The sequence below is a fragment of the Diplotaxodon limnothrissa genome, linkage group LG7, assembly GCF_057381915.1.
Source record: "Diplotaxodon limnothrissa isolate DT_005_m linkage group LG7, D_limnothrissa_male_GT1.1, whole genome shotgun sequence".
NCBI lineage: Eukaryota > Metazoa > Chordata > Actinopteri > Cichliformes > Cichlidae > Diplotaxodon > Diplotaxodon limnothrissa.
In genome coordinates, this window is record NC_140602.1 from 10,718,355 (window position 1) to 10,742,736 (window position 24,382).

At 42.1% G+C, this 24,382-nt stretch overlaps 1 protein-coding gene across 1 annotated transcript; it reads left to right on the plus strand.

Moving 5' to 3' along the window:
- The first annotated feature begins 430 nt into the window (after window positions 1–430).
- On the plus strand, window positions 431–22,851 carry grm3 (glutamate receptor, metabotropic 3). Its single transcript, XM_085357367.1, has 11 exons — window positions 431–742; window positions 1,824–1,967; window positions 8,850–9,119; window positions 9,610–10,213; window positions 18,259–18,501; window positions 18,606–18,795; window positions 19,075–19,384; window positions 19,496–19,689; window positions 19,829–19,961; window positions 21,637–21,814; window positions 22,775–22,851. Exons 1-11 carry the CDS (start codon window positions 431–433, stop codon window positions 22,849–22,851), a joined length of 2,655 nt encoding a protein of 884 aa, XP_085213493.1.
- The last annotated feature ends 1,531 nt before the right edge of the window (window positions 22,852–24,382 follow it).

Consider the following 24,382-nt stretch of genomic DNA (forward strand, 5'->3'; position numbering starts at 1 on the left):
TGAGCCCTTGTTAGCAGTGTCCCCAAACTCCACTAAAATGTCTACTTTGCTGTCTTTCTACTTCATTGTACCACAAAAAGTATTTCAGCTTTTAGATTTGCCCTGTGGCATGTGGACTGACAAACTTATATCCCACTCTTCTTCCCTCCTCTCTTTTCTCCTCCTCTCTTCTCCCTTCTTCTGCAAGCAGAACTGATGCCCAGATGGTGTGCCCCTCCATGTGTGGTCCAGTTCAGTTCTCCCTGACCGTTTCATGGGCCACAAAACAACCCAAGAATCCACGGCCGCTGCCTGACTCAACCCCACTGAGCACTGTCCACTTCACTTGTAACCCCTCACCCCTAACCTTAACCCTTAGCCCTTCGCTTCCCTCTGTCTCGCTCTCTGTCACGCCTGTTCTTGCGTTCTGACAATCCTCTCTGAGCACAACATGGTGGCCCGCATTCCCTTTCTTGTTTTGGTCATGATGTGTCAAGGCGTTTTGCTCTCAGACCCACCCCAGTCACGTCGGGAGATCCGCATCGAGGGTGACCTGGTGCTCGGCGGCCTGTTTCCAGTGCATGAAAAAGGAGCTGGCATGGAGGAATGTGGCCGTGTTAATGAGGACAGAGGGATCCAGAGGCTGGAGGCCATGCTGTTTGCCATAGACAGAATCAACTCGGACAAAGCTTTGCTACCAGGGGTCTCCCTAGGGGTCCACATTCTTGATACCTGCTCCAGAGATACCTATGCACTTGAACAGGTGGGTGAAGATTGCCATTGTGCATCAATGGCAGATGATGAATCTAGACAGTGTACAAATGTAATTTTCTGCCATATGGTAGTTTTCCCACACACCTAAAATTTAGTCTCACTACCACAAAATTAGGTCGCATCATAATCATATCTTACATATGTAAGTCAAAGTCAGTTTAAAGGACATTAAAGGTAAACACATGACAGCACTGAAAGTAATCAAATCCCCACAAAAGCATATTGGTGAAATATCGGGATAATCCATGTGAATGCTGATGTAACGTTTTAGGTACAGCACAGTTAAAATCTAATTAGTTGTTTTGTGCTCCTGGGCGACTTGAACTTTTGCTATATTTTGTCTTTAAAAAGTTGCTCATCTAAGTAATTTTTGGCCTCAGAAGTTAAATGTGCAACGTTTCCATTTTAAATCGAGTAAAACTATAGGCTCTCATTAAAAGGTAATATTCAGGTGAAGTAAATGTACCTCAAAATTCTATTTTATTCACAAAGGAAAAAGGATATTGCCTTGAATGATAACAGCAAATCCGTGATGAGAAAGATAGATTGAAGCTATTTTCGATGGGGGAAATGAGCCAGATAAAAAGAAAGGATGGCACTTTCCCCTCAAGGATTGTTATCTTCAAAAAAATCTTCTTATTGCTGAGCTATTTAGGTATGATGCATCTAGTGATCTTACGCAATGAGCTCTGTGACTGATTGTATAAACCTTGAATTGTTGACATCTGGTTTCTCTAAACAGGTTGTGGATTTATAACTTGTTTCCCACAGCAGTTTAAATACAGTATAATCTGCCTTGGTCTCGTATGAGTTAATTTACAATTTGGACCCTGTACTGAAATGAATCAACCTCATGTGTGAAGCAATAGATTTTCATTGTCCTTAGAGAAGAGAGAAACTTTGCATTAAAAAATAACCTCAACATATTCAACTTTTATTTATGTAGCACATTCATTACAGCAAAAATACTTCAAAGGCTGATTAAGAATTAATAGAAAACATAGACCATATTGTACCCTACATGATCCATTACACTTGTTCTAAAATATCTGTGTCTCTGTGTTGCCCAGGCTCTGGAGTTCGTAAGAGCCTCTCTCACCAAGGTGGACGACACAGAGTTCATCTGTCCCGATGGATCATATGCTTTGCAGGACGACAGCCCGCTTGCAATCGCAGGAGTCATAGGAGGATCTTTTAGCAGTGTCTCTATACAGGTAACAAAAGTACAGAAGTAGTTATACAAACAACAATCACTGTGATCATCTACTTTCTCATTAAGTTTTTGCTTATTCTCCCGTGGCCAAGGGTTAAAGTGACATTTTCCATTTCTGCTGTTTTCATATTTATGTGACTGTGTATGTATGTGTATGTCTATTTCTTAGAATCAAGCTACATCGGTGTGCTCTTGTGTGTTTTCCCAGCCCGTGTAGCTCTTGTCATAGAACTATGTAATTTGCATAGTTTAGCATAAAACCTCCTTCTCCCTTACTCCTCTGTGACTGCACAAAAGCCTCCTCCTATCAGTCCTTAAATCCCTAATCTCTGAAACTGTCTCTCTGTCTTTTCTTTCTCACCCTGCCCTGTCTTTTTCTCTCTCTTCCGTTTTATATATTGCTTTTTTTTCTCCTCTAAATCTTTGCTCTCTCACTTCTCATAACTTCCTGCTTCCCTTTTTTTCCCTCCATATTTATATGCATTCTGAGGCATCCCTCCCGGCTATTTGGGGAGATCTCAGTGTATGCTGACCTCAGCCCCCTTCTTTTCCTCCTCCTCCTTCCTGGGGCAGCCATTGTTAACACATCTGCACTGCCTCTTGTCCTTCATCAGACATAATTATGCTTTGTTTTCTTGCGGCTCGTTTTTGTTGGCCTTTGTTGCTGGGTTTTTTTTATCGTTTTGTTTTGGTTTTTTTTTTTATCTAAACAGCAACCGTGTTTACAAGACCTGAACTGTGTGCTGTTTTGTGATCTAATGCCAGTGAAGCTAATCTAGCTACTCCTTCATGCCTTTGTACTTGGCCAGTCTGTCTGTGGCTTCCAAATGAAGTAATAGGGAATTATTTTATGTTTAACCATGCACAACTAAACTCCAGTGCCTTGAAGGCATTTACTTAGCGAGCATGATTCCTCCCCTCTACTCATTCATGTCTCTGTGTATATGTCTCTGTGTGTGCATGTGTGTGACTTGCATTCCGAGGAGAAAACCCACAGAACCCCTCCTCTGCACCATTTTTTCCGTCCTTTACTTTCATTTCTTTCCATATCCACATCCAGCCCATTCCTATGCATTTCTCCCTTCCCTCTCTCTCTCACAAGGGAAGAAGGCAGCTTTCGCTAACAGAGTAAACTCCCCGTGTCCCTACACACAGCCCTCTTAGGTAGCTGGTCATTGTTCAGTGGCAGGTAATGGAGCAATGCGGTTACATTTTGCAGCGTGACCTTCCGTGACATTTAAGTCTAGTGCCATCTTAAACCCATAAAACCTGCCTGCAGAACTATAAGCAGCCATCAGTGCGTGCGTGCTTGTGTATGTCAGCGCAGGTGTTGGCGTAAGTGTCGGCCTGTTCTGGCGCACATCGGTGTATGTATGTGAGCGTGTGCTCTAATCTTCTGCATTATTAGTCTAATGAGATTCTGACATGTTGTCAAAACAGCTCATCAGCTGAGCTATGAATGAAATATAGAAAAGCACAGACTGATGCGCTCTAACAGGATTAAACTGAGGCGGGAACAGAATGGCTGTGTAGTTTGTGTTTATTTGTGGGTGCCTGTGCATGTTTGATTGTGTATGTTTACATGCCTTTGTGAGCGCGAGGATGTCTTCCAGTCGTATCTCTACTGTTTGTGTGACATCTGTGATTGAAACTGCAATAAACAGAACATGACCATAGCCCAATCAATAGTAAAAGGGAATGCAATATAGACGCTACTAGAGCTCAGGCACCCGTCACTAATAAATGATTCACCATGTGCATATGTACTTGCTGTGTTTTCTTTTATTTTCATGTTACGCAAGAAGCAACTTCTACAAGCAGAGATCTTCAATATATGTTGCCATTTTCCATATGGAAAAAAAAAATCTTTTCTCAGCTTTTATTAAAAATATTTGATTAAGTGCCTTGCAGTCAAAGGTTAAAGATCACTTGAAACAGATAAACACTTACACCAACTTTAAATAACTAAGCGCAAGAAGCTTTAGCAGTTTCAAACTGATGCTATTGTTTTTATATATTTCAACCCCATAAACATTCCTTGTGCTGATTCTCAGTTCCACTTTGTTTTAACTTTACCATTCCCTTTCTTCTGCCAAGCCTTGGTACAGCCCTTCATTTTATCCGCTGTTTGTCCTGTGAAAAGCAAAACACACCTTCCTGTGGAAGTTCTGCTTCCATACGAATTAAACGTGTAAGTAGCAGCCAAGTGGTGCTTATCAAATACACCTGATTAACTGAGCACCATCAAATGTAACCACATCTTTAATCTATACCTCTGCTTTCTAAAATGGCTATGGCAACACAGCTTAAGTTTGCTAAATGGAAAAAACAAACACAGCACATCAGCATAAACGCCTCATACCAACTGTCAAGCACGGTGGTGGAGGAGTGATGATTTGGGCTTTTTTTTACAGCCACAGGACCTGGACACCTCATAGTCATGGAGTAAAACATGAGGTCCTCTGTGTACCATTTCATTTTAGAAATATATATTTTAACTCAAAAGTACAATTTTTAAATTTAACCCTAACCCTTGTGCGTGTTTTTTATTTTGACAGCGAATGCGCACCTGCAGACCACTTATGTGCAGCCCTGGTTATTATTTAGCTCATCATATCGCAGCCACAGAAATTATTTTGTCCATGAAACCATAAAGCTGCACTTTCTTTTTGCCTTATAGCCTGATTTGTCATAACTTTTCCGTTTTGTGGTAAGCTTTTCTTTGGCTGTCACTTCTTCACCCTGACCTGTCTTATTTGGCTCAGCAGAATTGAAATATAAATCCTGCTGCTTTTACACACGCACTCACATAAGCTCAGTGATTCTCTGCGCGATCAACCTCTCACATGTTTAAGCTTGCTGCGGGAGATTTCACTTGTCATGTTTGCGTAGTAAGCTAACGATTAATAAGACAATGTCAGAGGAATTGGTGCGCAAATTATCATCACTCACCAATCAGTGCTGTCGCTCTCTATACACAGTTCACGCGATTGCAAAGTGAAAGCAAAAAACAAGCGCAAATTCGAACGCGATTTCAATATGTCACATATTGACAGTGGCTCACCGATGCCAATGACATAATTACCCAGCTACATTTCCGAAAGAATGCAAAAGCATTGACATATATTTTTCCTTCCTACGATAGGCCGACGGGCAGGGCAGAGATAGATTTTGGTAGCCCGACTGGAAAAATCTCTAGCCCCAGGACGTCGGGCTAGCGATTTTGCGAGCCCTGTATCTGATTGAGGAATCACTCATCTTTGGAAAAGAGAGTTTATTACAGAGAAATGGCTCTTTCCAAAATAAAAGCTATACTATACGCTTCTTCTGGGCTATATTCTCAGCAGCATATTAAACATATCAGGTCCCCATAAGGCGAATCCTGTGCTAACGGCTGTCTAAATGACTCGGGTAAAGTTTGTAACATGCATGCTTGTTGTTTTTGTCTTTGCACTAGGATGATGTTGGCGTAAATGTGCAGTCATATTCGTTGTGTTCCCACTAGTGCTTTCAGGTTAACCTTGTTAAAATGACCTTAACGCCACAACACGGCAAATCTCCGTTAGACGGCCAACACTTAACGAGCTAACTGCGCTAACACACTAGCTCCCACCCATGTAATTGAGCATTGCGTGGCACATCCAACATACTGTTTTACTTTAGTCCATGAGCGCTTACCTTCAGGGTCATACGTCACATGAAAACCAAAATAATTCCAAACGCCAGATCTGAATGAGGGTGGGGGAGGTTCAATTTGCCATATATATATATATATATATATTATATATATATTAGGGGTGCAACAATACACCAAATTCACGGTTCGGTTCGATACTTTGGTGTCACGGTTTGATATTTTTTCGGTACAAAAAAAATTTTCATGCCTTTTTAATTTGTCATTTATTAAATTTTCACGGCACATTCCGCACCACATCTCTGTGTGTTCATCATTTGTTTGAAGCCAGCTCACCTCCTGCAACTACTTTTCCGAGAATACGTGCTTCTTTTGTGGTTCGGACTCCTTCTGACATTTCTTTGGAGGTGGAGGAACATCACAGTAATTGCTTAAAGGAGCTTCTTCGACATCTTTAAGAGTTCTAAACAAATGTCTGTCCTCCTCCTGAAAATCTTATGTATGCAAACACGCATTGCAACTTCTTATCTTATGCCCGTTTTTTATTTTGACAGCGAATGCGCACCTGCGGACCACTTATGTGCAGCCCTGGTTATTTCGCTTGTCATATTGCAGCCACAGTCCATGAAACCATAAAGCTGCACTTTATTTTTGCCTTATAGTCTGATTTGTCATAACTTTTCCGTTTTGTGGTAAGCTTTTCTTTGGCTGTCACTTCTTCACCCTGACCTGTCTTATTTGGCTCAGCAGAACTAAAATATTGTGGCGAGCTCAGACAAGGAGGAGACGGAGGTATCGTTTGGTCTTGCTTCCCGTGAGCTAGCCAGGGAGCACAGCCGTTTATTGACATCTGCAGAAGAACACTGCCGCTAGCTAACTGCTCAGCGCGGCAACCGCACAGCAACAACAACAACAACACACAGGACGCCCTCTGACCCCGGAAGGACACACCGTCGCAGCGAGAGGGCGTCACCCGTCACTATGGCAACATAAACAAAACATAACTGTACAAACAGAACCCCGAACAGCCCTGACCCGCTACATAGCCCCCACCTAAGGGGTCAGTCGTCCCCAACGACCCCATTACCCCACACAAAGTCCTGCAAATGTCCAGGTGCCTTCTTTTGGCACACCGGCCGGTCACGACCGGCGGGGGAAAAGTCACTCGGGTCAGAACATGGGGTGCCACCATCATCCCACTTCTGACACCAATGTGGCGAGCTCAGACAAGGAGGAGACGAAGGTATCGTTTGGTCTTGCTTCCCGTGAGCTAGCCAGGGAGCACAGCCGTTTATTGACATCTGCAGAAGAACACTGCCGCTAGCTAACTGCTCAGCGCGGCAACCGCACAGCAACAACAACAACAACACACAGGACGCCCTCTGACCCCGGAAGGACACACCGTCGCAGCGAGAGGGCGTCACCCGTCACTATGGCAACATAAACAAAACATAACTGTACAAACAGAACCCCGAACAGCCCTGACCCGCTACAATATGCTGCTGAGAATATAGCCCAGAAGAAGCGTATAGTATAGCTTTTATTTTGGAAAGAGCCATTTCTCTGTAATAAACTCTCTTTTCCAAAGATGAGTGATTCCTCAATAAGATACAGGGCTTGCAAAATCGCCTGCCCGGCATCCTGGGGCTAGCGATTTTTCCAGTCGCGCTACCAAAATCTATCTCTGCCCTGCCCGTCGGGCTATTGTAGGAAGGAAAATATATGTCAATGCTTTTGCATTCTTTCGGAAATGTAGCTGGGTAATTATGTCATTGGCATCGGTGAGCCACTGTCAATATGTGACATATTGAAATCGCGTTTGAATTTGCACTTGTTTTTTGCTTTCACTTTGCAATGCGCAAACTGTGTATAGAGAGCGACAGCACTGATTGGTGAGTGATGATAATTTGCGCACCAATTCCTCTGACATCGTCTTATCAATCGTTAGCTTACTATGCAAACATGACAAGTGAAATCTCCCGCAGCAAGCTTAAACATGTGAGAGGTTGATCGCGCAGAGAATCGCTGAGCTTATGTGAGTGCGTGTGTAAAAGCAGCAGGATATATATTTTAGTTCTGCTGAGCCAAATAAGACAGGTCAGGGTGAAGAAGTGACAGCCAAAGAAAAGCTTACCACAAAACGGAGAAGTTATGACAAATCAGGCTATAAGGCAAAAAGAAAGTGCAACTTTATGGTTTCATGGACAAAATAATTTCTGTGGCTGCAATATGACGAGCTAAATAATAACCAGGGCTGCACATAAGTGGTCCGCAGGTGCGCATTCGCTGTCAAAATAAAAAACGGGCACAAGATAAGAAGTTGCAACGCGTGTTTGCGTACATAAGATTTTCAGGAGGAGGACAGACATTTGTTTAGAACTCTTAAAGATGTCGAAGAAGCTCCTTTAAGCAATTACTGTAATGTTCCTCCACCTCCAAAGAAATGTCAGAAGGAGTCCGAACCACAAAAGAAGCACGTATCCTCGGAAAAGTAGTTGCAGGAGGTGAGCTGGCTTCAAACAAATGATGAACGCACAGAGATGTGGTGCGGAATGTGCCGTGAAAATTTTATAAACGACAAATTAAAAAGGCATGAACATTTTTTTTTGTATCAGAAAAATATCAAACCGTGACACCAAAGTATCGAACCGAACCGAACCGTGAATTTTGTGTATCGTTGCACCCCTAATATATATACATATATTCATGACAGAAACTAATAAAAGTTACTATAAATGTTAAGTTTGACATGTTTTGGCCCTTAATTTTTTTACTCTACCTTTCAGACATTGACTACATTCAGTCTAAGTGTCAAATCATTCCTAAAGAAAATACTTTTTATACTATCACCTAAAAAAATCATCAAGTTCATAGAGAATATTTTAATAAAATTCAGACTTATTAGATTGTATTCACACTGATCCATAAGAGTATAATCAGTCAATTCTAATTCAGCTCTGGATACATAACATTAAAAATATAATTTACAAAAAATTATGGGAAATCTCCTTTTGCTCCTTTATCCCTGGCTCTTCTCAATAACTTTACGGTGTTATCTGCAGCAAAATATTAAAGTTAAAATATTAAAATATATTTCATCATGTCATAGGAGCATGGGCTATGAAAATCCAGTAAAAAAAAAGATATCAATCAATCAATGTCAAGACTCTAATTTTAAAGCAGTTGCGATAGCTTAATTTTACAACAGCAGGCTCAGAATTATTCCACCTGATTTATGTGTTCCCTCAGGTTGCCAATCTTCTCAGGCTCTTCCAGATCCCTCAGATAAGCTACGCTTCAACAAGTGCCAAACTCAGCGACAAGACGCGGTACGATTACTTTGCCCGCACTGTGCCCCCTGATTTCTACCAGGCCAAAGCCATGGCTGAGATCCTGCGGTTTTTCAACTGGACCTATGTGTCCACCGTCGCATCCGAGGGTGATTACGGGGAAACTGGTATCGAGGCTTTTGAACAAGAGGCACGCATGAGAAACATCTGTATTGCCACTTCAGAGAAGGTAGGAAAAAGAATTCATTTGTACATTTCTGTTGTCAAATCCACATGGCTATAAGAAGCAAACAGAAAGAAAAGCTAAACAAAACAAACAAAGCCAAAACTTCCATGTGGAATGTCACCCTGATGTATGGCCTACGGCTGCACCAGCAACAATAAGCAAAGTGCTAAATTTGTCCGCTTATAAAAGTTTGTCTTTACGTCTTATCTCGTCCTACACCAAATAGGGTTTAATATCACACTGTTGTTATCAGTCGTGAACCAGAAAATGAAAGCTTATCTCCAAGAACTCATTCTGGGTGCTTTCACAGTCACATTTTTCATCTAATTTGCTACAGAAATACATGTTGGTATGAGACTGTGAGACATATCTTTTTTTGTCACATTTCCGCCTATGATTTATGTGATAAATAATTACGAATAGGGAACATAAGGAGGAGGAGCATGTACAGTATGTCTGTCATTAAATTGCAGCATGTCTCTTCTTTGTCCAGGTGGGACGGTCTAACGCGAAGAAGTCCTATGAAGCTGTGATCCGTCAGCTCCTCCAGAAGCCAAACGCCCGTGTGGCTGTTCTTTTCCTGCGAAGTGACGATGCCAGAGAGCTGCTGGCAGCTGCTGCCAGGCTCAACACCTCCTTCATATGGGTGGCCAGCGACGGCTGGGGTGCGCAGGAAAGCATTGTCAAGGGAAATGAGGTCACAGCTGAAGGAGCCATCACGCTTGAATTGGCAGCCAATCCCATACCAGAATTCAACCGCTACTTCCTTAGTCTGAACCCTGTCAAAAATCATCGGAATCCCTGGTTCAAGGAGTTCTGGGAGCAGCGGTTTCAGTGCTCTTTTGGGGGAGGAGGCGGAGTGGGCTTGGGAGAGACGCCTCCCCCACCATGTGACAAGGACTTGTCGATGGACAAGAATAACTTTGAACCCGAGTCCAAGATCATGTTTGTGGTGAATGCCGTGTATGCAATGGCTTACGCCCTACATAACATGCAACGTAGCTTGTGCTTTAACACCACCAAGCTGTGTGACAGCATGAAGGCCTTGGATGGGCGCAGACTCTACAGGGATTACATCCTTAATGTCAGCTTTGCAGGTAAGAGAGCTATAGCACGGCAAACAGAATGAAGAGCGATAAGGTGTTGAAGTTTTATGAAGAATAAGAAGTAAATGTTGGAGGGGAAGCTGGTGGAAAGACAGTAGGACAACGATGGGAATTTTCAGTCCCTAGTTAACAGTCCTCTGTGAAACAATACAGGGATGTTGTCCTTCTCCTCAGCCAAAGCAGCCACGAACATAAAAAGTACTGAAACAAATCCACTTAATTGCTATGTATTGTCAGAGCCAGCTTGCCATTGACACCTATTACCCATGCGTAATTGATACGACACTTGAAAGTTTCTTTGAGGAATGAGAGCGTCAGTTAATCCGTCAGCCATATTCTTCTCTCTTGCACTAATGAGATTGTGTGTGTTATAATAGCTCCTATAGCAGGCTGCCTGTCTGTCTGTCAGTCTCTGTAGATTTGGGAGTGAAGAGACAGAGGATTGGCTTGACTGACAGATGGCGTACAAAGGAAGCGTTATAAATAAACTGCTGTGTCTCAGGGACTGACACAGGTTTAGAGTTGCTTATTCCTCCACCAACCGTGACCAGGAGCAGACATCAAAACAGCCAGACAAACAACACTAACACGGCAGATTTGCCATGGGACGCTGGGGAGAGAGAGCAGCAAGGATGGATGGAGGATGAGAAAATGGCATCGCCTATGAGGGGAGGGGGGGAGGGAGCTTACAGATAAGAGTGACAGGCAGACTAAAATGAGAAAAGAGAGTTTGGGGTAAGGTAAGAGAGCATAAGACAGAAAAAGAGATAGGGAAAGAAGGAGGGAGAGAACAAGTGAGCACCGAGGCAATTCCGGAGTGGGACGGCATGCGTCAGCAGAAGAAGAGAATTCTCTTTGAAATTCCCCATCTTCATTTCTGCTACAAATCAAAGTGGAGCATTTCTGTCTGAGAAGAAGAGCGAGTATAAGATAGAGACTGAAGAAACAGTCAAAGCAATTGCAGTTGCATCCTCCACTTGGCACCGATGATCCCACTCCATTATAGAGTACATACAGTGAGAGATAGGAAGGATATGCAGATTTACACACACGGGAAGCTGACAAATGCTCTGGAGTGGGTTTTGGGGCAGAGGAGAGAAAAGCAGGGAAAAGCAGAGGACAGCAGATGAGAAAGAAGGTGTGAATCCCTCTGTGACTTTCCTACATCTCTATGTCTGATAATACACTCCCTCTAACACCGCTTCTGCCTTCTTTTTAATACTGATGTATGTCTGCGAATTGCACGTTTTTATTCTTCAGCTGGTAAGAAAGAACAGCAAATACAAACAACCTGAGTCCTTTTACACTGACAGTGCTGACAGAATGACAAGCAGCTGTATTGGTAAAAATCCATTCAGAGAAGCTGTGCTGATAAGAGCTCAAACTACGTGGAAGACGGTACAGTTAAACTGGGAACTTGCGGCAGTGTTTGTTTTGAGGTATTGGTTCGCCCAGAATGACTCACTCTCGCTCTCTGCTGTACATATACATCCTTCCGACTACAGTATGTAAGGAAGAAGCTGAGGTGAGTTGAGGTTGAATGTGGGGTATGAATACTGCAGCATCACCATCCGCAGTGCTCTCAGTCTGAACTGTAGCAGACGGAAAACCAACACTCTTCAGTGCTCTCTGTCTCCCTCCTTTCGCCTTCTCTTATACACACATGCAGGTTTATTGCACAGTCTTTGCATTGCATCAAAATCGGAGCTTCCTTATAGCTTCCAAATGTCCCCTAGGACTGTGATTCTTAAATGTAATAAGACTGTTGTTTTATTAGCTTTTACTGACATTGTATGTGGTGCCCTAATGCACTATTCTGCATTAAAAGCAGTGTTTTCATATGCGGCTCTCTTCATCTAATCTCGTCTTGCTCGTTGCTATGGTAATTGCCAATTGTTGAAGTGATCCGGTAGATCATGGGAACTGCTCCTTACCAACTAGTAACAGACACAGAGGCGTTTTTTTACACATTTTTATGAGGCCTTACAACATGCTTCATACGCAAAACGTAGACATACATACACACAAGAGGCACATAAACGCCTTCCTAACAGTCTTTTTTACAATGAGGTGGCTTGAAATGCTTGTTTTTCTACCAGCATGAAATTGCAGACACCCCCAACCCACACACTTCTCAAAGCCATCATTCAACTCCCACCCACCCACCTCCCCGATCTGCAGCAAACAGATCAGTATATACACACATGCATGCAGTCTTCTGTTCAAATAGTGGTGATAGATGTGATATTCCCCCTTCTCTCTTTCTCTCTGTGTGTGTGTGTGTGTGTGTGTGTGTGTGTGTGTGTGTGTGTGTGTGTGTGTGTGTGTGTGTGTGTGTGTGTGTGTGTGTGTGTGAGATATGTCTGTGTTAGCAGAGGCGGTGTGCCTTCAGGGCCACATTGAGCTTGCTGCAACGTTTAGATGCTAGAGAACAACCTTCACTCATTTTCTCTCCCTCGTTTTTCCCTCAGTCTCTTTTCCTCTGTCTCTCTGTCTTTGTCGCTGTCTGTCTTTCCGTCACTCTTTCTCTCCCACCTCATCACTCCGTCTTTTCTAGATGCTTGTCCCCCTTTTTTTCTCACCCGGAAAGTGTCCTACTCTCTCCTACATTCAAAAACAGCACATCCCACTCAGACTTCACAAGGTTGCTCTCCTGCCTCCACTGCCTCTCTGCGCCAGTCTGCTTCTCCACTCCTCTCCCTCACTTTGCTCATCTGTCCATCCAGCCTTCACCTATTCTCTGTTGATTCCTCTCTCTAAAGGCTCTCCTTTCCATCCACCTGTATCTCAGCTACCATGACATCAGTTTCTTGCTTTTCACTTTTGCTATCTCCTTTCTCTTTCTCTTGTATTCTTCTCCCTCTACTCGCTTGTCACTTCCCTCCTTTCTTTGCCCTTATCTTGTCTCTTGGCTCATTCTCCATCCCAGCACCTTCTGTTTTTCTCTTGCCATTTCTTTCTTTTGTCTCCTCTATCTCACCACCTTTCTTTCAGTCAAGCCTCAGCTCTCTTCCGCTACATTTTACCTCCTATACATTTCTGTCCCTTACTCTAGACTTCCTTTTCTCTACCCTATCTGTCCTCTGTTCCCCTGTGGCCTGTTGTTCTGTGACCCAGTTAGCGCCTCCATCCCCTTGGACCAAATCCACAGGGAGAACAAATATAACTAATGTGATCCCTCTGTGTGTGAATTTGTGACATGTGAGTGAATACCTGCATATATGCACTGAGGGGACATGAGTGCATGTATGTGTGAAGTCACGTAAGCAAAAACAAAAAAAGATTTACCCTCTCCACGTAAATCTGTGCACTTCACTTTCACCGCTTTTAGATGACTTATTCCTACTTATTCATCCCAAGCCGCCTTTGCCTCCTCTCGCTCTTTCCCCCTGCCTTTAATACCCACAATCCCCCTTGGGCTTTGCTTTAGCCCGACATGGCCGATAACATAATTAATTTCTCAGCTTCTGAATGAAAAGCCTGTTTTCACCATGCTTCTAATTAAGCTAGAATAATAAGGTGTTTCTCAAGTTAGTGGGAATGCTAAGTGTTTCGCAAAAATTAGGGTTCTGGTTAGGCTGCTTTATAACTACAGTTTGTCTTGCTTAAGTTGATTTGCTTTTTCTTTCTTTTCCCTCTTTTTTTGTATTTTTTGCTGTTTAATTTTCATTTCTCCCAGTTGTCTAATCAAGTGCCATTACAAAAATGAAAGAGTTTGTTGCCATTGCAGTAAGATAGTTGTATATTTAGATTTGATTGGGACAAAGCAAACCCTATGTTTCACCCAGCCTGTGAGACACCGTTTCTACTCTACTTCTAGTGTACCACATGGCAGATGAATTGGCTGACAGTATTGCTGGATGTCAGTGAGTGAGGCTTGGTCTTTTGTTTGCTGATGACACTTCACGGGCATAAAAAGTCACCCGGAGCAGTAGGGAAGTATTGTGTGGATGAGGTGACACAGAATCATCTATAACACTGTATTAGGTTGCGTTAAAAGATCTGTTACACATGGAAACCTAAGAGCCGCCGTTAGGAAGCATCGCTACAAATCATTCCGTCAGTTTATTGTTCAGCGTGTTGTTGTAACAGAAACATGTTGTAGAAAAGTAGCTGACAGATCAAGGCTTTTGTGCACATTGGAAATAATATGAACAGGCTTTTTAAAAATCATTTTTTAAGCAACACTGTTTCGGAAACACTGCAGGTCGGTCGAAAAAGACAGTTTGCATATTTGAGATGCCGGACTTGAACACAAAGACCTGTCACAGTGCTTCAGCTTTGCTATAAAGATCCTGAGGCTTTATTGAGGTTTCCAGCTGGTTAAATGAGTCTAACTTTATTTGATATTAGAGATTTCAATTTTCTTTGTCAATTCTGATTTTTTTCCTAAAAGTGACTTGCCTATGCTGATTTTCCCAGTTCTGATTTTCTTTCTAAGAACCAAAACCAACACCAAATAAAATTATACAGAAATTACCAAATTAAACTTTACAATTCCCCCAAAACTGCAGTAAGTTACAGCACATTGTCTATTAAATATCTGAAAAATAAGTGTTCTGCTACCTGAAAAAGATACTGTACACCCATCATCAGCTGACATTTAGGTGTAACAGGTTTATACAACAATGTTAATTTAAGGTGTTTACATTATTTTCCAGTATGTTTATAACTTTAACAGATAACAGGACACCAACCACTTTTTCATTTGTCTCCATAACTTTCCTCTTAAGTGCTTTGATCTGTTGCTCATACCGAGGCTCATATAGAGCCTGCAGGCGTGTGGCTGACTCTGTGCACTGGATAGCTTTAGCTTTAGCCACTTTGTCTTTGTTAGTTTCTTTAAAATGTCTGTATTCAGCTGGGTGAGGGTGATTTAAGTGCCTGATTAGGTCTGTTGTTACAAATGTTTTCGCACTCGTCCACACATGGTTTACTTTGGCAAACTTTGAAGACAAAGAGACAACTGCTTTCCGAAGAGCTTCCATGCTAACAATATATTAATGTGTGGTTATGAGTGTGCACTATTTGTCTGCCCCGCTGTGCGTGTAGCATGTGTTGCGCATGCATGAAACAGACCGGCTCATAATTGGACATATGGGCAGACTGGTTCCCTGTTCGGTCCATCGGTGGAACTGAATTTAATACGTGCATTTTCATAAGATAAATGGATCTCGATGAGTATCGCTGACATTAGAGTTGCATCTGTTGATGTTTACCAAGACTATATTTAAAGGACATGGCCACTATAATCACTTTTAGTTGGTATAATATGGCCACAGCTAACCTGTTGATAGTAAAAGCACATTTGTGGTGCCCTAACTTGCTGTAATTGGAGATAAAGTATCTGAATTTCAGGTGCAGGACCACATCTCCAAACACGCTCTTCCGGTTCTCATCTCTATAAGTTCCCCCAGTTCTACAAGCTGTTCATTCTCGTTTACACGCCCCACCATCCCTCCCCTTTTCAATTCTTTAACTTCTTCACTTCTATTTAGTACATGGGGATCTGCCAGGCTCGGGAGCCGCCACCAGTCCACTTCGAGGCCTTGCCTAAACTGCACCTCAATTCATGTCCAAGCCATTCATCTTTATTTACTAAACCGCTGTCAAACCTCAAATAAGGACGTGCGCCCAGCAAGTGAATTACATGATCAGTATATATATATATATATATATATATATATATATATATATATATATATATATATATATATATAGAGAGAGAGAGAGAGAGAGAGAGAGAGAGAGATTTGTAACTATTTGGGAAATCAGGAAATCCTAAATGTATATATTTTTTAATTCAACAAAACAGGCTGGAGATGTGGACTGACAAATATTTATTAACTGTTTTAGCTATTATTTAAATGGCCAGTCTCAAAATTTCAACATGCTCAGAAGTTTGATTCAGTGAGTCTACGGCCATAGATGCTTAGTCCTGTCAAAACAAAAACCTTTGTTGTTGTTGTTTTAGTTTTATTTTTTTTTAGTTCAGTCCAGGACAGTGATGAAGAGAGAGAATTTTGTCCATCAGTCAATAACCTGGGCTACGTGTCTCCGCTCTCTGCAGTCAGTTGAATCTTGGTGGCCTTCGCTAGCTCTGACTTGCACCCTCATCCACTTTCTTGATAAGCCATTCTGTCATGTCAGCGAGGTCACTGATGTTGGAAATAAGGAGGAATCACCGGTCCTCTGAGTCTATTGCTGCCTGAATGCGATGTGTTAGCGGGAAGTCAAGGACAAAAACAGTGCCTTCAAATGGCTCTGTAGGCCAATACTCTTATCTCTTTTGTCTGTATTACACGTAATTACCACATGCAGATAATTAGGCCTCAGCACATATCTAAGGTCCTAATAAGGTGCAGTTATGATAATTAGCCACTGGTAACGTCTTCTGTCAGTGTGTATTGGTGTTTAAAAGGAGGAGGTCCCAGCTTGCCTTATTGCTTGCTGATATTAGCAGACTTTATTATCTGGCGACGTGCAGCATAATGGATTCATATATCTCCTTTATCTCAAGATATTATCAGCACCTTCTTATTGAAATCATTTTCATTTAGCTGTCACCTAAACATTTAGCTGCAAAATCCAAAGAAGACTTGACAGTTAGAATTTCCTGTGACAGAGGGAGATGAGAGAGGAGAAAGATAGAGAGTTGTGCTGTCTCTGTGATTTATGGATTTCATAAACCCTAACCCCCTCTGCTGCCATCTGACACGCCATTCTTTTCTGAGCACACTGAACTATCACAACAATAGCACAGCTTTAGCCCCTGTCAGTGCTGCGTGCACATACGTACACATTCGCACACACACACAGCTAACAGCAGGGTCAGAGCTTTGGTTCTGTCAGCACTGCCTCCCACAGCGCTCAGAGCAATACCTTAGCCATCAAACTGTAAAGCAAAACCTAATCGAGCTTCAATCTTGTGTGCACATCCTTACACGTACACACATGCAAACTTTTCAGCCCAACAGCTTATTCGCAATCTGTATCCTGATTCACTCTACTGATCCCAGGCTGTATGTATGGAGAATGAATTCAGCCCACGATTTATTCAGTTACCCAAAGACAAAGAGATATGAGGAAGGCGGCATAGCATCATCAAAGCAAGCTGCACGGTGAGGACCGAGAGCCTTGTTACAAATTGAAGAACGGTGCTTTATAAACCCAGCATACACTGTGATTTCTCTAGTCACATCATCTTTCGACAAGGCACCACCGTATAACACGCAAGCCTGTGTGTCAGCAATACAGAGCTGACTGCTCTGCTGTAAAGGACAGCGATGGCACAATAGGAGTGGCATACACTTTGTCTGTGTCAAAACAACCAACTTTCAGCACTGTCAGGTCCAGCACTGCCTGCAAAGCATCAATAACTTACTGTTTTCCCAGTCCATAGCCCTTTTCTATTTGTTTTTTTAATGGTGACCGCACATCCTGCCAATTTTACAATCTCTTCTGTTCCCACATCCTCAGGGTAGATGGTAATCCTTTCATAACAACATGTATACAAACCAATTTGGCAGTTTCAGCAGTGCACCTCACTCACAGAAGAGACCCAGAGGCTAAATCTATCATTGTGTGGGTAGCTATAGCATTACCAAGGGATTCAATTCTCTGCTTCCATGCCTATATGGCTTTATGGGCAGCTTGTTAATGATGCATCTGGTAATAAACTTTATCAGATCTGATTTTAGAACAGCAATTTTGTCCCTAGGTGACCTTATGGACAGGTGGGAGGCCAGTGACACACACATCACCAATTATACTGGGCATTTATAGCCTTTTAGAAAACACTTTTGTGACTGGCTGGTCTTCAGTAATGAAAACACTTTTGTAGTGCCTTTCACTATCTGTTTTGGACTCCTAAGGCTTACTGACCATTGCTTATTGTCCCTCTCTTCACTGCTGCTTTTAAAAGACATCAATGAGACCTCAATAAGGTGATTGTTTGTGATTGTTAAGCTTTGATCTCCTTTCCCACTGGGTTTATCGCCTTTTTTCCACTCTTTGTCTCTGTGTTCTCTCTTCAGCCCCATTTTCTCCTCCAGGCAGCGAGACAGTAGTGAAGTTTGACACCCAGGGGGATGGCGTAGGCCGATACAACATCTTCAGCTACCAGCACTCTGGTGATCGTTATGGTTACGTGCCAGTAGGTGAATGGGCAGAGAGTTTAAGTCTGAGCAGTGATTTAATTCGCTGGCCCAGAGAAGTAGTGCCCACGTCGCAGTGCAGCGACCCCTGTGAGCGCAATGAGATGAAGAAAATGCAGGCAGGTAGGATGGTGAATTTCATTAATTTCGTCTTTGTTGTAGTGACATTCAAGGTAGCAGCACCTTTGGAAAATCTGCCACAAACTGTTCATATTCTTGTTTCCCAGGTGAGTACTGCTGCTGGATTTGTACAGCCTGTGAGCCTCATGAATACCTGGCTGATGAGTTTACCTGCTCACCTTGCGCTCCTGGCCAGTGGCCCACTGACGACCTGACGTCCTGTTATGACCTTCCCGAGGACTATATTATGTGGGAAGATGCCTGGGCTATTGGCCCAATTACCATTGCATGTGTAGGGTAAGTGACAGGGAAACTGAACAGAAGTAGCTCACAACAATAAGTAAGTGAGGAAAAACTTAGCATGTGGTCAGCCGAGGCTCAGCGTCATACAGATACAGAAATTTTCATAGCTATGCACAGACAATGACATGAGCATATACTGATTTCAGAATATTTTGTTGATTGTTTAAGTCAATTTTGCTATTTATAACCATGCTTTATGTGTGTGACAGCATATAAGCAGTGACTTCATGACACTGATTGTATGTCTGGCTGCAACTTCCTCCCTGTCCCCAGATTCATGTGCACCGGCCTGGTGATTTGGGTGTTCGTCAAACACAACAACACACCACTGGTGAAAGCATCAGGTAGAGAACTGTGTTATATCCTCCTCTTAGGAGTCTTCATGTCCTACGCCATGACTTTCCTCTTTTTGGCCAAACCCTCTCCTGCCATCTGTGCCCTGCGCCGCCTTGGCCTGGGCACATCATTTGCTGTCTGCTACTCCGCCCTTCTCACCAAAACCAACAGAATCGCCAGGATTTTCAGTGGTGTGAAAGACGGAGCGGGAGCCGTGAGGCCACGCTTCATTAGCCCATCCTCTCAGGTGAGTGATTGCAGCATCATGTCTATCCATCTGCATCAGTCAGATGGATGGATGGATGGACAAACAGTAGATCTCGATGACCTTACTTCCTCTTTTCCCTTTTTTTTCCAGGTGTTCATCTGTCTGAGTCTAATCTCTGTCCAGTTAGTAATGGTGTCAGTATGGCTGCTGCTGGAAGTCCCCGGCACGCGTCGCTTTACATTGCCGGAGCGACGACAGACTGTCATCTTGAAGTGTAATGTACGTGACTCCAGCATGCTGCTGTCACTGGGATATGATGTGCTCCTGGTCATCTTGTGTACTGTGTAAGTGTGTCACAACTAAACTCACAACTACCCAAAATGTACTATATAAAGTAGTTTATGTTCTACAGATCAAATCAGGAACTGCTGAAATGAAAAGGGTATTTTGTCAACTTAAAAATGTGATTCTCTTCTCCACTAGGTATGCCTTTAAGACCAGGAAGTGCCCTGAGAACTTCAATGAGGCCAAATTTATTGGATTCACTATGTACACCACCTGTATAATTTGGCTGGCCTTTCTTCCTATCTTCTATGTTACATCCAGTGACTACAGGGTATGGTTTTGAACATACACATGCATGCACGAGTGCGTGTTTCTGTATTTAAGGAGGACACTGATCTGACTCTAGCTCAACAAGATGCAAGCCTAACCTTAAAAACTATCTAGCAGCAGCACAACTGTGATGGTATGCTTATGGTCCAAATAAAAAGCAGAATTAAATACTCTGGGCTGTTTGTGGTAAAAATTAACTATTGGCAGTTTCACATTTACTGTTTTTTCCCATAGACTGCAAAAGTTATATGTAGACATTTTGATGTTGGATGTTGTATAAAGCGTTTTGAGTGCTCAGTTAGAATAGAAAGCTGTTTCATGTTCCACCTTAAAAGTTTTTTATTTCTGTGATAAAGATGAGCGTTTTTTCAATGGGACTCTATGGCAACTGACTCGCTTTGGTGTTTCAAGTATGTAATGCGGTTATTTGAGCAGTTTTTATCTTCTCAACATGATTTTTTTTTTAAAGATGCACAGCTAACAAAGCAGAAATCACATAGGTGTAGTCACAACTTCAACAATTCCTAATCCTATTGGCAAATGTCCCAGCTGTGCAGTACTGGGAGTGACACTTGAACAAGCTCTGTCAAACTGCTGACACATGTTCAGATTTAACAGCAACGGGGAGTGAATGTTCACCTGACCATACAAATCTTAGGCATACACACACACACCTTATATACACACTCCACAAATGCACACGTTGTATCAAAGGGCGCAAGAGAGGAGTGCTGATAGAGTGCTGATGCCAGGGCTGCTCATTTGATCCCCGTAAAATGTCAAATAAATGACCCTCTTTCGCTCACTCTCATACTCTCTCTAGCTCTCCTCTCCACCCCTCTAAATATGCATTTTTTGACGTAATGTTACTGTAAGATTAGACAGATATGGGAAAAACATCGCCAATATGCATACCCGCCCACTCACATACTCTATGTACATACGTACTCAGAGGAGACGTTGAAGGGTTTATTGCTGATATGCTCAAATGTACTGTGATCTCACTGGGAATTGCTGTTATTCAAACATTTGTAACACTTGTGATAACGATTATGGCGGGATACAGCAACATATAGTGCGCACTGCTGCGTGCTGGAGATCAGGAATCAAGAGAGAATAAGAGTGTACTTAATCGGCATTGATTTCACAGAGAATAAAATTAAAGCTTCCCTCCAGTGAGAGACTTTGGCCACTGTGGTCTCTGTTGATTAAGTCTTTTATTGATAGATTCTAGTAAGTGTTATAAGCTAACAAAGTATGCTAACAAAGACTTGTGCTCTCACTTTACATGCATGATTATCTGCAGCGTGTGCAGACACAGAGATTAATTTCTTTAGTGTCTTTAGCAGCATTTGCTTTCATTTCTAATTCTATTCAAAGCACTTTGTCATAAGCACTCAAATGTTCCTTTGAAGTATTTTCATTATTATAGATTGTTATCATTAAATTAGTTTGTAATAGCAACTGAAACAGTACAAAAGTATGCATGTCAGGATTACTGGCAAGTCTCAGCTGACCGTAGATGCAAATGTTAGCAAAAACGATTTAGTCCATGTGACAGTGATAGACTTGCAAACTGCTCACAATGTGGCTGATAGCTAGATCGATGGATGCATGGATGGATGTCTTGTGCTAACCTGGCTACTAATTACTGTCTTCTTATGTTTCCTCTGCAGGTTCAGACAACTACCATGTGTATCTCAGTCAGCTTGAGTGGCTTTGTGGTGCTGGGTTGCATGTTTGCCCCCAAGGTCCACATCATCATGTTTCAGCCCCAAAAGAATGTAACCAGCCACAGGCTTAACCTTAATCGCTTCAGTGTCAGCGGGGCTGCCACCTCATATGCATCTCATGGTAGGTTATTTGGTTATATGCTCAACATTCTGTACTCAACAAAAAGTCCAATATTTCCCTGTCTATTACTATTTATAATATTCCCAACCTCCTTACTTACTTAACAGTTGGCAGCCATTGGCATGTTTTCATGAAATAGTGCTTCTTTTTCCCCCTGGTGAAAAATCCCTGGTGATTGTGGCCAAAAAAGCTTCATCTCTGACCTATCCAGATGTTGCTCTGCATACATCAGACACTGATTTTAGTGATGAGGTCACAGGTAATGTTTTATTCCTGATGACTCTTTGATGTAGGGACCCAGTTTGTGCATTAGTGCTGCACAGTGGAACAGCGCACCACCACGCCTATTTTAGCTAAAGCTTCCAGCAACTGTTTTGTAGTGGGTGGTTTTGATTAGACTTCCTGCCCAGCAGACCTGCAGTTTTATCTGAACATTTTCTCTCAGATGCTGTCTTGATTTCCACAGTTTCTGTAAACTCACGTTGCTTAATGGTATTTTGGATAGTGGAAACTAAAACTAAAAGAACATGGGTTGTATTTATAGACTCCCCTGAATTGTAGATACCCAAACCAATTAGCTTATTTCCAGATCACTCAGTTTCTTGGAGCAGCCCGGTTGGTGAGTGTTTCCACAGGGCTTATTCAGCTGAGAATTGTTATTACCTGACAACTCCTAATGTTAGTAAGTTCCTGTGAATAATTCAAGACTTAGTAAAAATGTAAAATATGTTAAATGTGTGTGTGTGTGGGGAAGAGGGTGGGGGGGTTATTGCTGCAGGGTCATTTCTACTGCAAAATATGAATATTTGTGTATCCTTCTATTCTGTATGACAAAGATGTTGTTGTTTTTTCTTTTACTAATTTGACACCAACAAAATTGAATATTTAACTATGCTTTTTTTTCTGTCTGTGTAGTTGTATTTTCCCTTTTAACCCCCTTGCTCCTTTTTCCTTTCCTAGCTTCTGTCAGCGCCCACTATGTTCCCACTGTGTGCAACGGGAGAGAGATTGTAGACTCCACTACTTCCTCTCTGTGACCACATCCAGTCTACTCTCCAAATCTGCCCCCTGTGACTGTTAGCCAGTTGATGAACATTATCCTCTTCTTTGCCCGCCTCACACACACACAACGCTCACAGATAAACAGTCACATATGTGCACATACACGCACAAACAAGCAGACACCTTCCTTGTGGACTAGAACTGTATCGTTTCACATATGTAGAAAGTGTGTAACTATATGGAAATTATTTTCTAGGGATGTATATACATGGAAATCAAAACTTGTTGTATGTAGAGAAACAAAAGAACAAAAAAAGTTTTTAGGAGGAATTTTTGGAGCCTTTGTTTTTGATAGCTTTGTTATGATGCAGTGTAAATAGACATGCGCTTACTCATGGTAGGAGGGGCTGTGTCCCTCAGTCTGGATGCACATTTGTGGCTCTGCTTGCCTCACCTGCAATACCCCACAGACTTTTTATTCTCATGCTTTTTTGTAGGTCTCATTGTAATAACAAATGATGTATGTATTTCTATTGTGTATCTGTACATTTGTATATTATGCTACTGATGGTTCAAACAGCACAATGTTGATGGTCTTACAACCCTAGAGTGAATGTGGACTAAAGCATAACCTGGACTGGTTAGAACAGCTGGAATGGACATGTATAAAAAACAAAATCTCTCAAATTCATCAACTTTCAGTTTGAGAATTCATCCGTTCACATCTTGATAGATGTGCTTTGCATCCTAGATCTATTTAAGAACCTAATGTGGTTGTTTTTTGCGGGAAGGTATGTTTTGCTTTTGATACAAATGTTCATTTTTCTATTTCTAATCATGGAATCCCTTTATCTTAATGGCCATAGTTCCAGACATGTGTTCACCAAAGCAACAGTATTTTACTCCCACTCTTAAACTGCTGTTTCTATGGAGGATTTCTGTAATGGATTGCTAATAATAACTAATAGCAGGGCTGAAAAGATACAGTACAACAAACACCTTTTTTTCTGCCTCAAAACTGTCAACACAGACAGTGCAGCAATAGTTGTGTCGACAAAAGCAAACTGGTGTCTTACCCTGTAATTATGAACTTTATGTACTCAAATGACTCAAACGCTAATGGAGGAAAATGGTCTGCTTTCATGAATACATGCTGAATTTCTCCAGCTAGAGGGGAATGGTAGCTGATGTTTCTGTGCCCCATAGATACAGTATGTGGTGATGTTTTGAATATGGCTATGTGCCTTAATGTAATGTTTGATAGTTCTCCAGGTAGAAGTTGTAAAAGATCAATTTTACATTACCAGCTGCAAATCCCTGTTTGGTGAATGGAAAAGTGGGCTAACTATAGAGAACATGCAGATAGTTTTATTTCCTAACGAGCCTTCTGCCATTGATTGTTTACCTGAATTACTGAAACGGCGACTCGGAGGAATCCCTGGGTTAAAATGCCTTTCCCTACCACCCATATCTTTTCCAGTCTGTTATTAAAAGGGAAAGGGTATTTCTGATATATATGCCCATATATTTTTACAGCATAGCATCTCCAATAAAATGAGGGAGGGG

Excerpts from the sequence above, each read along its gene's own strand:
- grm3 (XM_085357367.1), top strand. The coding sequence starts at position 431 with ATGGTGGCCCGCATTCCCTTTCTTGTTTTGGTCATGATGTGTCAAGGC. Across the intron at positions 10,214-18,258 it reads CCTTAATGTCAGCTTTGCAG|CCCCATTTTCTCCTCCAGGC; the intron begins GTAAGAGAGCTA and ends TTCTCTCTTCAG. Across the intron at positions 19,385-19,495 it reads TCATTAGCCCATCCTCTCAG|GTGTTCATCTGTCTGAGTCT; the intron begins GTGAGTGATTGC and ends TTTTTTTTCCAG.